This window comes from Octopus bimaculoides, chromosome 1, assembly GCF_046866305.1.
Source record: "Octopus bimaculoides isolate indiv1 chromosome 1, ASM4686630v1, whole genome shotgun sequence".
NCBI lineage: Eukaryota > Metazoa > Mollusca > Cephalopoda > Octopoda > Octopodidae > Octopus > Octopus bimaculoides.
The window spans coordinates 41503174-41518471 of NC_142928.1; the positions used below are offsets into that span (position 1 = coordinate 41503174).

A 15298-nucleotide genomic window follows, 5' to 3' on the forward strand; every position below is an offset into this window, starting at 1 on the left:
GATTAGAGGTTTCCTGTCAATGAAGCTCTCTTCAACCTGGAACCCATAGTTGTCAACTTTACTGATAGATTTTAATGTCTTTTAGTAATATTGATTGATGCCTACAAAACCTAAAGGAAATCTAAGTTCACCTGCATAAAGAACCACTTTGCAGATTTGAGGAATGTAAAGGAGATTGTTTAAGTCACTTGCTTATCTCTCTAATAGATCGGAAGTCAAGCACATTTATTGCCTAGAGTAGTCAGTTTAGAATGGATAGACCCTCAACAAATCAACTGATTCATGATTGCTGAGGATTCCTGATGAAAACTATGGTGTGGGATTGTATCAACTAGGCAATGATCATATATTTGCATGGAATCAAAGCCTATGGTGAAATAAATTAAGTAATCCAAGTCTTTTGCTCTTGCATTCTCTCCAGTTTCTTTTGAGAAAGATATTTGATTCTCTTTTTGTTATATTTAAAAGCATGCTTATTCTTTTTCTATGTTACACCTTTTCATTCTCCAAAAAGATCTTGTTTGCCTATAATACATATTACTCAGTTCTGTTTCCTTCTCTATTATTGGTATTTAATCCAGAAATATTGATTATATGATTTGTCATAAAATATCTTTTATCTATTGACTTGTTTTTTTTTTTTTTTCAGATCAATAATTCTAATATATTAAAAATATTCTTGGAAAGTTGCAAATTTTTTATAATCAACAATATACAAGAAGCTATTAAAAACATAGACCAAGTGTTACTTCCTCATTTAATTCCTGCAGCAATTAACGTGACAAAGGTCAAGATTTTTTTTTTGTAATATTATTTTGTTTCATAACTGTTAAAATAGATAAAAATAATATTTTGAAATTTTGTGATTTTATATCTTCTTTCAGCTGGACCTTTCCAAAGCCATTCTACATTTGGTTGCAACAATAAAATTATTCTTAAAGGAATCTTGTAAAATTTTGGTAAGCCAAATTTGTTTTACTCCTTCACACTTCTTGAAACACCAACTTAGTAAGTAGTTGAAGTATTAACCTTCAGTTTATCCCCTTTGCTAAGCTAGTAGTTGAAATCCAACTATTTGCTCATGTCATCCTAACTTAATATTTCAAAGAAAAACAAAGCTTCCACTATATTTGAGTTTTGTTTTTCAAATCCAAACAATTATTACAAATAATCCTGAAGGATTTTGGTATTTATATTTTCTGACCACTTCCACTGCTGATGTTGATGTTGATTCAAGAAGTGATTTAGAAATATGAATAAAAAGTACTTACAGGCATTTCCTCCATCACTCTGCCTATCCCAGTACTACCATTATACCCAGTTATTGTTTGCAAGTATGCTACCCCTCTGCATTCCCTACAGTCATCAACTTGTAACTGTTCAAGAGAAACAAAATTATATCAGCCTCACTGGTCTTGAAGGACTTATGATGGTTATAAATATAGTCCCTTCTTCCACACTAAACCAAAAAATGATTGTTTTACTATGATTGGAATTGTTCTGAGGGGTTAGAGAGAGAGAGAGAGGGATTATATTATGATGGCAGAAAGAAAGAAAGATTATGTAAAACAAGTGGAAGTAATATGATGGGGTGGGGAGAAGTTTATCATACAATACAAAAGACAATTGAAATATGCACACACACATCAATATCAGTTCTTAGCTTGGAGTTACTGCCCTTCTAGACAGGCCAAAGAACGGCTTACTCAAAGCATTCCATTTTTGACATGGTTTCTAGGCTGGATTGCTCTTCCTGACACCAACCATTTTATAGAGGCACTAGCAAGGCAAACCAAAGGACCCTCTCAATTTTTGTCCTAGTTACTAAACAGAATGTACTGGTTGCATTTTATACAATGTGCCTACTTGTTTAAGGCAACATGTCCTAGAGTGGGACAGTGATTGGAGGGAGAAAGAAGGATGAGCATTGGTGCTTATTTTCAGTGTAGTGCACATTGATGCTACATTCTTCATGTACTCTAACATTACATATATAAGAAAGCATGCTCATTTCACTTTTTTCTAGTCTTTGTGAATCTTCTACATTCAAGGCCCATGGTTTGTTAGCATGCTGTATCGCATTTCATGCTACCATCCCTTCACTCTGAGAAATCCTTTATTATCAGCAGAGATCATGATTCCTTGAACTATTTAGTTCTTTCTCTGCTGTCAGAGACCTCCAGTTCCACTTCTATTTAGATTGCTTAATAGAAACTATCATTTATTTCTAGGGAGCTGTTTGAGCATTTGTCAGAGTCTATTTCATGTGTGTTCTTGATACTCACTACACCAGTGTATCTCCTGCATCTGAAGTCTTATGTGTGAATATATGAAATATAAAATAATTTACTTACCTTACATACTAATGGAACTAGCAATGATCTAAGAAGGAAGCCTATATATGGTTACTCAACTTGCTAGAAATAATAGCCAAATTTCCCTTAGCAGATGCTATTGTCTTTTTTAAAAAAAGGATACATTGGATAAGGTAATCCTTCATATACTTTGCCTGATAGAAAAAAAGATGGATGATCATGGCTAAAATGTCTGACCACAGGTCTACTCAATAAGGGCTGACCTGGAACTAAAGAACAACAACATAACAAGCAGTGTATCAGGAATGCAAGCAGCAGACAGAGAGAGGGAGATAACAACATTGAGAAGTGCAAAGAGTCATGATAGAGAAAAAATTTACACTAAGTAAAAGAGCAGAAGAAAGTGAATTTAGGTTTCTATAAAGACAAAACAAACAATTGTGATCTTTATGAGTAGTAGTAGTAAATGGCAGGAAGATAAAGGCTGTGCATAGAGAAATGGCAAAACAATTATTCTATTTGTCAACTGATTACCAAAATTTGGAATTATTTGAAAGAATTTGTATCAGAATGTGGAATCACAAATACATTTCTTGTGAGTCAGCTTAAAATTTCTTTTGCAGTTAACTTTAAAGTGGTACACTGTAGATAGGCAGGGTCTGAGAAACTAGATATAGATTATTAGCTTTATGAGCTCTGTTCAAGCCATTTCGTAACTACATTAAGATTGGCAATGAGTTCAAAGAATTTTCTTCTCCCAGGGCTTTGTCCTCAACTCCCTACTATTCATTAAATGTTATTGAAGCAATAATATTTAAATTCAAGACTAGATGTCATTGAAAATATTTATAGGTATTTGGATCAAAGTTCTCGTAACAGAATTTGTTAAAAAATCTCCAGTAATATTTTGAAACCTTAGAGTTCAACATGGCAAAGACAGAGTGATAGTTAGAAAAGTACACCTAGTATGGTTGAGAAAGTTTCTTTGCTTGATGTATGAGGAAGATAGTTAGAAAATTGATAGTGTGTGAAGAACTGGTACACACAAAGCAAAGAGGAATATTCTGCTACCTAGGACCTAATTAGGTAATTAATATGAATGTATAGAATTTAGAATAAGAAAGGTAGTGATGAGATCTAGTGAACTGTTACTTTTTCTTTTGGCAGCTGTTAGCTTTTTTTTTTTTTTGTCTGTTTTGGTATTATGCAAACAGCTACATGGTAATCTAACATGGGTGTTTGATATGGAAAGCTAGTAAAGGCTAAAAAGAAAGAAGTTCAATATGATCCATTACATGTGCAGCATTAATTAAACTTGAGAGTGTCTGGGCATTAAAGGTTAAAGGCATCAGCTAATGTTTGCAGGATTGCCGTACCGTATGGACAATTGATACAAATAGATGTCAGTGTTTGGTAGAGATGTGCTTTCAGTGGAAGGTATCAAGGAAGACATGGGAATTTGTAATGGGATAGTGATCACACTATTGGATATTGATGAGGGATTAAAGGATCAAAACTAGTGGTAATATGTTAAACAACAGATCCATGGAGAAGCAATGTTACCATTATCTTTTGGATTTGTGAAGGAATATCACTGAGAAGAAATCTATTAATTTATATTACATTTTAGAAAATGTTGATGGTTTGATGGTATATCGATGCTCTTCTTTTATCAAAAATGATTTACAAAAATGTATCTTTGGGAATATTGGTATCATTCTTTTTTATTGTAGGAAAAAAAAGTATTTGGTTATGAAATAGTAAAATAAAATATAAACTTGTTGAGAAATGGATGTAAATTTTTTTTATTTGTTGTCCTTTCATGATCATCATCATTATTTTACATTGTTAGCATGGGTTGGATAGGTTGTCACAGTCCAAATCATTTTTTATTGGGAGCTAGTGCTTGTACCTTTAATTATGGCTTAGTTTCTACAACTGGATGACTTTCCTATCATCAACCACATTAGAGTGTACTGGGTCATTTTCTTGTGGCACCAGCACTAGAGAAGTTCTCGGGAGGTCAACTCTCAATCTTTTCCTCTGCAGCATTTCTCAACTGGGGTTCCATTGGAACCCTAGAGGTTCTGTGAGAAAGAGTGAGATAAGCTAATGCTAATTTCATGATCGTAATATTACTATACATGCACAACGTATTGGTTATTGTAATATAAACATCATCCTTTCTAACCTATTATGTTATCAAAAAAAAATATAACCTTTGGGGATATATTTAGTGAACTATGATGAAAAAATATGAGAAAGATATGGTATATAATTTCTTTTGTGCAGAGGTTCCTTGAGATGTAATTTATTTTAAGGGTTATGCAAGGGTAAAAAGGTTGAGAAACACTGCTCTAGAGGGTGCATTAAGAGTGGAAAAGCCTTTCTCTTTGCACTAGCACAGCAGTTGCCATACAAAGAGTACTAGCTACCTTAAGGCTGTATGTATGTTACCGAGAAGGGGAATAGGAAAGAGCATGATAATAGAGACAGTGACTAAGCTAAATTTCGAAATTAATATAAAATTTCTCATTTAAAAAACATTTTTACATTCAGACAAACAAGTTTGACAGTAGCTGGAAAACAAAAGCATTCTTCACATCACATATGTACAAAAATTATCAAAGTTACCATTTCAACACGAAAAAACTTGTTGCAAGTGGATCATCTCTAATACTTGTTCTTAAGACAACTTCCAGTAAAGGTTTGTATTATGATACTTTTCTTTTAATGAAAAAAAAAAATGGATTTTTTCAATGTGTTTGATAATTGCACAATTTCCCATTAGTAATTGATTTTCCAAAATCAACAGAAGAATAAAATTAATGTAAGAAAAATGCAGAAAAGCCAGTATCAAGATTCTAATCCTTTGCTCCATAATCTATTTCTTTGTTTTGGTAAGTATTTTTTTGGTACTATATTCATACTTAATTTGTTTGCAATGATGCTTTTTGTAACTTCATTTAGGACATGTTTACAGTCATATCAATATTATGTGTTGCCAAATTAAAAACCTATTGGCTTTTCCAACAGAATTTTAAATTTCCAAATATAAAGAAGCCAAAAGTTGATAGTGAATATTCTGAATTAATTGTTTTTATATGCTTTTGTTAATTTTGCAGATAAACTCAAAAAAGCTGACAATGTAATCATGACGGTTGATGAAATTTCTTCCACCATAGAAAAACTTTTTCTTTTGTTAAAAGAACCGAAAAGTGGTAAACCAACTACCAGTGGCAGTAAAAGTAATTCTGATGACTCGGATACAGTTGATGTTACAGAAGAAAATAGTTTAAAACAATTGGAGGGTATTAAGCAAGAAACATTAGTGATAGCTAACAAATTAAAATCAATTGCTGAAAAGCCCTCATTTGTATCTAAACGTTACTAGTATGATATCAATATTTATGCTGCCAAGGTCGACTTTGCCTTTCAGGATTGATAAAATAAATACCAGTTAAGCACTGGGGTTGATGACATTGACTTACCCCTTCTCTTCAAATTGTTGGTTGTGTGCCAAAACTTAAAGCCATTATATTAATAATATTTATCTGTGATATGTGAATTGTATTAATTTAATATTACTAAAGCTTGTAAATGAAAAAATAAAATGAAAACTAATTCAAAATCTAGTGTAAATACCAGTATTTTTATTTTTACAAAAATATATGTAATTAAAATTTCCAAATAAAATGGGTAAAAACAAATTTAGGGTTTTATTGAGTCTCTATATCAATGCAATACTTAATATTTATGTGCATTTTCAGTGACATCACTTCTATGTAATGAATTCTTTCTTCTAAACTTTACCATAAAACTGGATATCTTTTTTGGTTAAGTGCAAAGAAGAGCCTGTTTAAATGAAGCTATAGTGGTAACCAAGAAGTAAAATTAAACTGCTGAATAATACATAGATTACTTCTATATATGTCATGGTAAGACAAGGAATTAGGTCAGCTGGTATAGATCATGGAATTCTTAAGAGAAATTACAGTGGATTCCTGGTTAGAGAACACCCCTCATGTGGTTACATGAATATGATGAAGAGCTATTGGGAGTGTAGCAGCTATGTTAGCAAACATTTGTTCAGAAAAAATATCCTGCTCTACCTAGCAAAATTGACTGTCAAAAATGCACATGCTAGTAACTGAATCAACAGCTTAGAGGATTCTATTTAAGAAAATTGTTAATAACATATCAAAGTAATAGAACTACTGCCATTACATGAACATGGTAATCAACAATTAGAAATAAGTGAAGGATACAAATAGCTGAACACACAGCTTACAGTAAGATTCAAGATTTTCACAATTTATATCAATAGATCACTAAATGAACATTTTTTTAGTCAGGAGAGAAAGCAATGCCTATGACCCTTTACAGGATCTCTGACACTAGTAAGAGTGAGGGAAGAAGAAATCCTCAAACTGGAGACCTGGCTCATGAGCTTGCAACACAGTGGAGTTCACTAAAGGAGTGAACAGATAGTGTGCCAGATAGTGATTTTAAACCGGGAAAATAATTCAGTCTACCACTAAAGTAGGCCATGGCAGCATTTGAACTTAGAAGGCAATGAGCCAGAACAAATACAGTAAGGCATCTGGTTTGACATTCCTACAATTCTGCCCTGGATTGGTATTGCTTCTATTGATCCAAAAGGATAAAAGGTAACGTTGACATCAGCAAAATTTAATCTCGGAGCACAAATAGAACAAATACTTCAAGGTATTCTACCTGATATCTTAAGATGACTCTGACAATTCATTGATCCAATGTTTGTGAGATGAGTCACTTGAAAATCTACTGGTTTGATGTTGTCAATGAGTTTCCTAGTTGCTAAAGAATACCAAGCACAAAATAATGGCCCAGTTTTTAGACATTGAATGCCTTATTATGTTGCAATTATTTGTCAAATAGGATTGGCATAAATCAATCAAAATGATAATATGCATAACTAAATTACTTGTCTCCCCCAAAATACCAACAAAATGAGAGAAAAACATTGAATAATATAATTAGGTTACAAAATGAATTCACAAGTCCCCAAACATGATTTTATGATAGACTCCCCAAGAGCCATTGGCGCTGCCAATGAGAGACATACAAATAAACTAATTACTTATAAACTATGAATAATCAAAACCTAAGATATTACAAGAACATAAGACTAGTAACTATAATTTTGTGTTAAATTCAAACTGTACATTGCAACAACCCTCAAGGTTGTAATAGCTTCTCCTTAGCATCATCTGGAATCATCCTGGGAGAAATATGGAATGTAAAAAAGGCAGTAGAACTGATGGAGCATGGTTATATGGGCTATGGAATGAGTACTGTGCAAACATCTTTCCTAAAATGTGTGACAACACTAATGAATAGAAAGTTACTGGAGAGAGACTTGATTGTCAGATATTAATACTGGAAGCTCACATTCAAGACACATATATACGTGGTCTGATCAATAAGTATCCCGACTGTTGCCATAGAAACGAAGCTAAAGCATGCAACGTGAAGTCACTTGGTACAGATTGACCTTGAACTCTGCTGTGCATGTGCAGCAAGTTTTAGCGTTCTAGCTCACTTCCGCTGTTTAAAGCAGTGCTTGGAAGGGAGGTGTGTAGTGTGTGATCATCGTATTGACTATGACAGAGAAAGTTGAGCTGAGAATCTGCATCAAATTTTGCCAAAAGCTTGGCAATACCTGCTCAGAGGTCTATGCAAAGTTTTCATCATTCTTGACACAATCAAGATCTTGTGCAACTAAACTCGAGTGTCTTTTTGGTCAGCTGAAAGCAGTATTGATATAAACTTGGCAGATACGTGACTCGTACCCAAATCTACAGTGAAAATGGACTGAACTGAACCATAACCAATCTGCACATCCTCTGATAACTCATGGACGGTGATTCAATGATTTCCCTTCACAGCTGGACACACATCTGCAATGTTTTTTTCAGTTCTGCTGGTTGTAGGTCACCCAGAACATTCGTCAACATCAACATTTTTTTGGCCATCTTGGAAACATCTGAACCATTCATACACCTCTGTGCAGCTCATACATTCCTCTCCATACACTGTCTGCAACTTTGCGTAGGCCTCTGAGCAGGTATCACCATGACAACTTTCTGTCATGGTCAATGCAACGATCACATGCTACACACCTTCCTTCCAAGCACTGCTGTAAACAATGCAAGTAAGCTAGAATGTTAAGCAGAGTTCAAGGTCAATCTGTGTCAAGCAGCTTCACACTGCATGCTTTAGCTTCATTATTATGGCAACAGTCTGGATACCTATTGCTCAGATCTCATATGTGTTTATTATTACTATCATCATCATCAACGTTTAACGTCCGCTTTCCATGCTAGCATGGGTTGGACGATTTGACTGAGGACTGGTGAAACCGGATGGCAACACCAGGCTCCAATCTGATTTGGCAGAGTTTCTACAGCTGGATGCTCTTTCTAACGCCAACCACTCTGAAGGCCAGTCAGGCGGTACTTTATATATATATATATATATATATATATATATACCTTCAAAAAGGAAGGATATATTAATGAACATCATCATCATCGTTTAACGTCTGCTTTCCATGCTAGCATGGGTTGGACGATTTGACTGAGGGACTGGTAAGCCAGAAGGCTGCACCAGGCTCCAATCTGATTTGGCAGAGTTTCTACAGCTGGATACCCTTCCTAATGCCAACCACTCCGAGAGTGTAGTGGGTGCTTTTACATGCCACCAGCACGAGGGCCAGTGACACGGTACTGGCAACGGCCTCACTCAAAAGGTGTTTTTTACGTGTCACCTGCACGGGAGCCAGTCCAGCGGCACTGGCAACGACCTCGCTCGAATGATTTTCTAACGTGCCACCAGCACAAGTGCTAGAAAGCAACGCTGGTAACGATTATGCTCAAATGGTGCTATTTACGGGCCACTAGCACGGAAGCCAGACAGCTGCTCTGGCAAAGAAGACAGATGGTTGTAGTTGAAAGACTTTCATCATTGGTCTGTTCAATCATAGTTGACCTGGGTTAAAGAACAACAATTATGTTTCCATCCAAAGAAGCTTCTTCATTTGTGATTCTCAAACATTCTGTTATTTACACTTCCTCCCAGTCTGACATATTTCACCATTAATCCCTTACTCCCAAAAATCATTGCCAAAATGTTCTCTTTAAGATGGTGTGTAAGCATCAGTTGCTTAATTAAACATTTGATATACATTGTTAAAAAAAAATTGGTTTCACAAATTTTAAAATGTTTACTTAAATATGAATCTAATACCAGCTTAGCTTCAAAAAAATCATTCAACAATTTATCCTTTAATTACTCTTGTCGATACTCTTTATAAACCCTATATTACTTCTGTAATATTCTTAGCCCTAAAATAAAAGCTTTTTATACCAAAGAATGCTAAATACTAAGCTTATAATTACAGCATTATGGTTTACAAGGCAGAAAAGTAACCCTTTAAAAGTGTAAACAGTATCTTAAGCTCTTGAAAACAAGTATAATTCATGATGTTTCTCATGGTTCAATACTTTGAACTCTCTATTTTACCGTTTACATCAAGAATGTATGTGATAATAGATTTCTCGTTTTAATCCAGTTTACAAGTGATAAAATTGCATTCTTCAGTGAAACCAATTTTAAAATGTACACTAAACTGAATAATCACTTTATCACTCATGTCTAAAAATGCCCCAACCTTATTTATGTCCCATTTTTCTTTGTTTTTAAATAATGAGGATTTAGAGGGATTTAGTAAAATATTTTCTTTACAGTTCAGATGGGGTATGGAACATAAAGAGTTCTAACAAATTTAAGACAAATTTTAATTTTAATATAAACACTTTAAAACGAGAGGGTCTTTTTATATTCATAGAACCACAGGTGATGTTAGATGGTTGGTATCAAAAGGATTAAACACTGATAAGCCTTTCTACAATAATTTCAGAAAGCCAACAACTACTCGGGTAGATGTAAAAGCTAAATAAACCTTGTTCTAAGCACATCAACTTACCAAACACTAAAGTACTAATCATTGATGAGGAATATACTCCCACTTTTAATCAGACTGGTTTCAAACTGAAAACAGAGAAGGTTAAAAGAAAGATGAAAGTTAGAAAGAAGTTAAATTATCTTATGGGAAATAGAAATTCCAATTAATGATAGATAATAGGCAGAGTTATAGAGAGCAGAATGTTCTTACTTTAAATTAATCTACAGATTAACCTCAGAGTGTGAACAACATAAGCTAGAAAAGGCCAGGAAGTGACAGAGGTGGTTTTCATATGCCCTTGAAAAAGAAGTTGGGAAAACCCTGATTTTCAAGTGTGAGTTACAAAGGCAGTCATGCAAATGGTTACATGACTGATGCAACAAGCAAATGAAGGAACTTCATGTGGTCATGGCAACTTCTAGAAATATCAACTAAATCTTTTCAAAACAACACCTCTACTATTTCAAAAGATGAAAGACACAAGATAAAGGAGTTCTAATGAAAATAGAACATAATTGACATATAGCTGGAATGCAACTATGACCATAGTATCAAGCCTGTTTTAAGTCAGGTAGACAGACACAAGCATATAAAGTTATATGTGCATACTAATAAACACTACTACATAGTAATTACTTCAGACCTACAGCCTAACTCTACAATCTTGTGTCTGTCTGCCTGACAAATAGGTTTTGACAGCCAGAGTGTCTGGAGTAGCATCCTAAACATTAGCTGCACCAGTCATGAGATGATGACAGTCCTTATTAATCTTAAATAATTGTTGCTAACATAGGCACAAGGCTTGAAATTTGGTGGGCAGAGGGACAGTTGATTATATCAACCCTGTATTTGACTGGTCAATTTTTTTTTTTATCAACCCCAGAAAGATGAAAGACAAAGTTGTGTTTGGTGGAATTTGAACACAGAGCCAGAACAAATAAAGCAAGGCATTTGTCTAACTCTCCCAATCCTTTTGATTTTAAATAATAAAAATACATAAAAACCTTATAATTTAATGGGGATGGCTTCTCTGAATTATTTAAACTCGAGACAATTTATTTTTCTACCTCAACAAATGTATTTCTATATGGTTTTTCTAATAAGTAGTTCATTATTTTTTTCTATCATTACAGAGCACAGAATGCTTTTAACAAAGCCTCAAGCATCTAATAGATAAAAGGTTATTGTTATTAGTATTTAATTAAGTTCTGAGAAGGATTGACACAGAAATCAAGGTTAATAAAAAAAAAGAAAAAGAAAACAGACAAGTGTTTACAAGTATATATATGTGTGTGTGTGACAGTTGTAACAATGTTTTACTTTATGCTGATTTTTTTTTCTTTTTTCAGTTTAGCCTTGAAAGTAGAAATGTATTTTATGGTAGCTTTGTAAGAAATCAACATAATCAAGCAATTATAAATTAGGTCTGTAAAGAAAATTGGTGAATCCAGGCAGTAATGCTACTCATAATTATTTATATTAGATCTTATAGTAGAACAGTTTTCTTATAAACACATTGCAAATAGTTCAGATTTGTACAACCTGGAGGTGAATATGTTGGTAGTTATTTCTTAGTGATACCATTACATGAAGATCACTTGTATCTCTACATCTTTCAAATCTAGAATTTTAATAAATTGTTAAATATCAGTAGTTTCTATTAATAAGGACCCCACAATGAATCCTACATTGAGATTTGACAGTCTAGTAAAGACTTACAACGTTAAAATGTAAACATTATTTATTTCAAGCAATAAAAATAAAAACCTATATTATACACGATTCATGTTCATTCACGATGTGTGTGTGTGTGTGTGCATATAATTTGATGAAGCATGTTTATCTGGATCAGTGGCTCCCAACCATTTTTTGCCTAAGGACCCCTTTGATTCCTATTTTACAGGGGTGCTCCACCATTCGATGTGTATATATAAAAAAATCCTGCTGTATTTTTGTTGCCAGTACCACCTGACTGGCCATCGTAGGATTTTTGAGCGAGATTGTTGCCAGTGCCCCTGGACTGGCTCTTGTGCGGGTGGCACATAAAATACACCATTTTGAGCATGGCCGTTGCCAGTACCGTCTGACTGGCCTTAGTGCCGGTGGCATGTAAAAAGTACCCACTACACTCTCTGAGTGGTTGGCGTTAGGAGGGGCATCCAGCTGTAGAAACTCTGCCAAATCAGATTGGAGCCTGGTGTAGCTATCCGGTTTCACCAGTCCTCAGTCAAATCGTCCAACCCATGCTAGCATGGAAAGTGGACGTTAAACGATGATGATGATGATGATGATTACACTCTCACCTCACAACTCTATACTCATATAGCCACACATGTTAAGTTTTAGCTCATGTAATAATGGGAACTAAGACTTGTATGTATATGGATATTGTGTGTGTGTGTGTGTGTGTGTGTATATGTATATATATATATTATTAAGAAATCTAATTTGGCGATATTTTTTCCTCTTAGCGGCTTTAATTGAACTAGTTCAATTCAAAGTCTACTTACATTATACACTTGTGCTCTTGGAAAACTTGGTCCAAACAAAGTTATTCATGAGCTCTCAAGTCAGTTCTGTAACCAACCCGTATTTCTCTTCTATGCATGTACCACCTATATCCTGTCATCCTTCCTTCATCTATCCTCTGAATCATTATGCCTGAATGAAGTAGTGTTGCACACTAACAACCTTTACTCACCCACTCTCTCTAATTTTCCTGTCATCATGCTGTTGGACATATCCTCTTGAAGATATGCTTTAGATCCTTATCACTATCTTATCTCACCTTCTCTACCCACCCATATATAATACATCTCCAAACCCATACAAGGTATTCAAGCTACATTTGATGACCTTTTATGTCACTTTTTTTCAAGAATAGCTTGATGTATATTGGAGAAGAATCAACAACATTCTAGAGAAAAAAGATTACAGTTGTAGTTGAGAAAATGTTAGCTGCCATGGAAGACAGGAAACCATATGAATATTGAAAAAGACATATATATCATGATGATTCATGTTGGGTATCAAATTGCCATCATTGTGATTGCTGCTCAAAGTTCTGTGAATACTGTAAAAGCTCTAAGATATAACATAGACAGCTGCAACAGAGGCTACAAAGCCATGGCCAACAGGAAGGGATGCAATGGACACCAGAATTCATCCAACAACTGCAAGACAAGGTAATGGAAGATCTGTGCAAGGGAATTTAGGCTTTGGTAAAAGAGATGAGTGTTGAAGTCAAAACCATGACACTGATCTTGAATGAGGACCTTTGCTACTACTTGTATAAGAATCCCAAGGGAAAATTATGACAGTCAAAGCCAAGGAGAACAGCTTGAGGAAGGCAAAGGAGCTCCTGATCAAGCAGAGGCATCTTGTTGGGCTGAGGATGATCTGGTTCTTCTCAGATGAAAAGAACTCCTGCCAGGACCAGTTGCAAAACACCCAGAACAACAGTTCCCTCAAACTGTGAAGGTTTTTGTGTACATTTCCAGTGAGGGTGATGTCATGCCACCCAATACTTTTGAAAAGGGCCTTAGGCTCAAATCAGACAGTGACGTGAAGCTGCTGGAGATGGTGTTCAAACCTTGGCTGAAGAAGGTCGCTGCTGGAAGACCATATGTGTAGCATTATGATTCAGCTTCTTGTCATACCTCTGGAAAGTATCAGAGAATTTTTATGACTTCACTAGTCTCACAATTTCTAGCCTCCTTATTCCTTCAATTGTAATCCTGTGGATTACTATGTGTAGGGTGCAGTTGAGGAAGACACTAACCACTCTGCCTGCACCACCAAGGCCAAGCTGGTGCCCAAGATCAAGAAGGTGTTTGAAGATCTTCTTAGGGACACCAGGAGCTGTCTTAAGGCCTTGGTGGAAGCTGAAGGAAGCTACCTTGAGTAAACTATTCTCTCTTCTTAGCAATAATCTAGATATTTTTTTGATTTTTTAAAATACTTTCATTTTTGGATGGGATATTTATTTTCCTTTTATGCAAACTGTCAAATTTAACCCAAACACCTTTAGACAAAGAGTGCTTCAAAAATCTATGAGCTTGGCATATATCTTCAATCTTTCAGAACAGTAAACCTTTATTTTCAATGAGGGCTTCCATGTGCTTACTTGACTTGTTAGGAATAGTAGCTAAATCTCTCTCCACATCAAATCATATTATCTTTAAAAGAAAAGGAGAATACATTGGATAATATAATCTTAGATATGCAATGCTTGTGAGAACAGGGTGCAATCACCTAGGTTTAAAACTCTCTCTCTCATACACACACACATTTAACTGCAAAAATTGGATATTTTATGTATTAAGTAAAACATTAATAAGTATATAACTGATTGAGCTAGAACACTTCCAAAGAGTTGTATGCACCTAGGTAATGTGTACAAAAGTTTATGGTTATTATTATCAGCCTAATTGAGAAGATCTATAACCATTAGCACTTCAACTGTAACTATGCTGCCTAGTTTTCTGACTGTCCTTTTTTTTCTTTTAGATAGTAGTGTGTGATTTGAGGAACATCTGGAGTACATAGTCTTCCTCAGCTCGATTGCACAAGTCTGACCTATAAAGTGTGACTTGGCTGTACACAGTCACCTTTGTCGACTGAATCAACTTCACAGTAGAGTCTTTCGTTACATTTAGTAGTAAATGATGTCAACATCATCATCGTTTAATGTCCGCTTTCCATGCTAGCATGGGTTGGACGATTTGACTGAGGACTGGTGAAACCGGATGGCAACACCAGGCTCCAATCTAATTTGGCAGAGTTTCTACAGCTGGATGCCCTTCCTAACGCCAACCACTCAGAGAGTGTAGTGGGTGCTTTTACGTGTCACCCGCACGAAAACGGCCACGCTCGAAATGGTGTCTTTTATGTGCCACCCGCACAAGAGCCAGTCCAGGGGCACCGGCAACGATCTCGCTCGAAAACTATTCAAAATTGCAAAAGAATCATAAAC

At 35.1% G+C, this 15298-nt stretch overlaps 1 protein-coding gene and 1 long non-coding RNA gene across 5 annotated transcripts in view; one reads left to right on the forward strand and one right to left on the reverse strand.

The window, feature by feature from the left end:
• LOC106878933 (kinesin-like protein KIF14) overlaps positions 1-6025 on the forward strand; it is a 51774-nt gene extending 45749 nt beyond the window's left edge. For both annotated transcript variants that reach the window (XM_089350592.1, XM_014928298.3), the window contains exons 26-29: positions 650-787; positions 885-959; positions 4875-5022; positions 5441-6025. In XM_089350592.1, coding sequence (XP_089206718.1) covers positions 650-787; positions 885-959; positions 4875-5022; positions 5441-5709 — 630 coding nt within the window. In that variant the 3' untranslated portion in view covers positions 5710-6025. The remainder of the gene's footprint in view (positions 1-649; positions 788-884; positions 960-4874; positions 5023-5440) is intronic.
• Positions 1-15298, reverse strand: part of LOC128247308 (uncharacterized) — a 66490-nt gene that overhangs the window by 8196 nt on the left and 42996 nt on the right. The gene's annotated exons all lie outside the window — the stretch shown is intronic.